At 70.1% G+C, this 401-nt stretch overlaps 1 protein-coding gene across 1 annotated transcript; it reads left to right on the top strand.

Moving 5' to 3' along the window:
- Nucleotides 1-4: 4 nt before the first annotated feature.
- Nucleotides 5-337, top strand: NRTN (neurturin; the record flags this gene model as incomplete). The annotated part of the gene is made up of 1 exon (XM_008947023.1): nucleotides 5-337. A coding segment is annotated over one exon (333 nt), but the record flags the coding sequence as incomplete, so codon positions are not given.
- Nucleotides 338-401: the final 64 nt, after the last annotated feature.

The raw sequence follows: 401 nt of genomic DNA, 5'->3' as shown, positions 1-401 counted from the left end.
CCCCCGGGCGGGCGGCCGCAGGAAACGCGCCCGCGCCCGCCACAGGCCCTGCGCCCTGAAGGAGCTGGAGGTGAGCGTCAGCGAGCTGGGGCTGGGCTACCAGTCGGAGGAGACGGTTCTGTTCCGCTACTGCAGCGGCACCTGCGAGGCCGCCGTGCGCAGCTACGACCTCTCGCTGAAGAGCATGAGGAGCAGGAGGAGGATCAAGAAGGAGAAGGTCCGAGCTCGGCCCTGCTGCCGCCCCCTGGCCTACGACGACGACGTCTCCTTCCTGGACACCTACAACCGCTACTACACCGTCAACGAGCTCTCGGCCAAGGAGTGCGGCTGCGTGTGAAGGGACGGGGGGTTCCCCCCCCTGCTCCGGGGAGGGGTGGGGGGGCGAGGGGATGCCCCAGGGA

This window comes from Merops nubicus, unplaced genomic scaffold (genome assembly GCF_000691845.1).
Source record: "Merops nubicus isolate BGI_N331 unplaced genomic scaffold, ASM69184v1 scaffold35579, whole genome shotgun sequence".
NCBI lineage: Eukaryota > Metazoa > Chordata > Aves > Coraciiformes > Meropidae > Merops > Merops nubicus.
The sequence above is the reverse complement of the archived record's forward strand: the minus strand, read 5'-3'. Positions and strand labels throughout refer to the sequence as shown.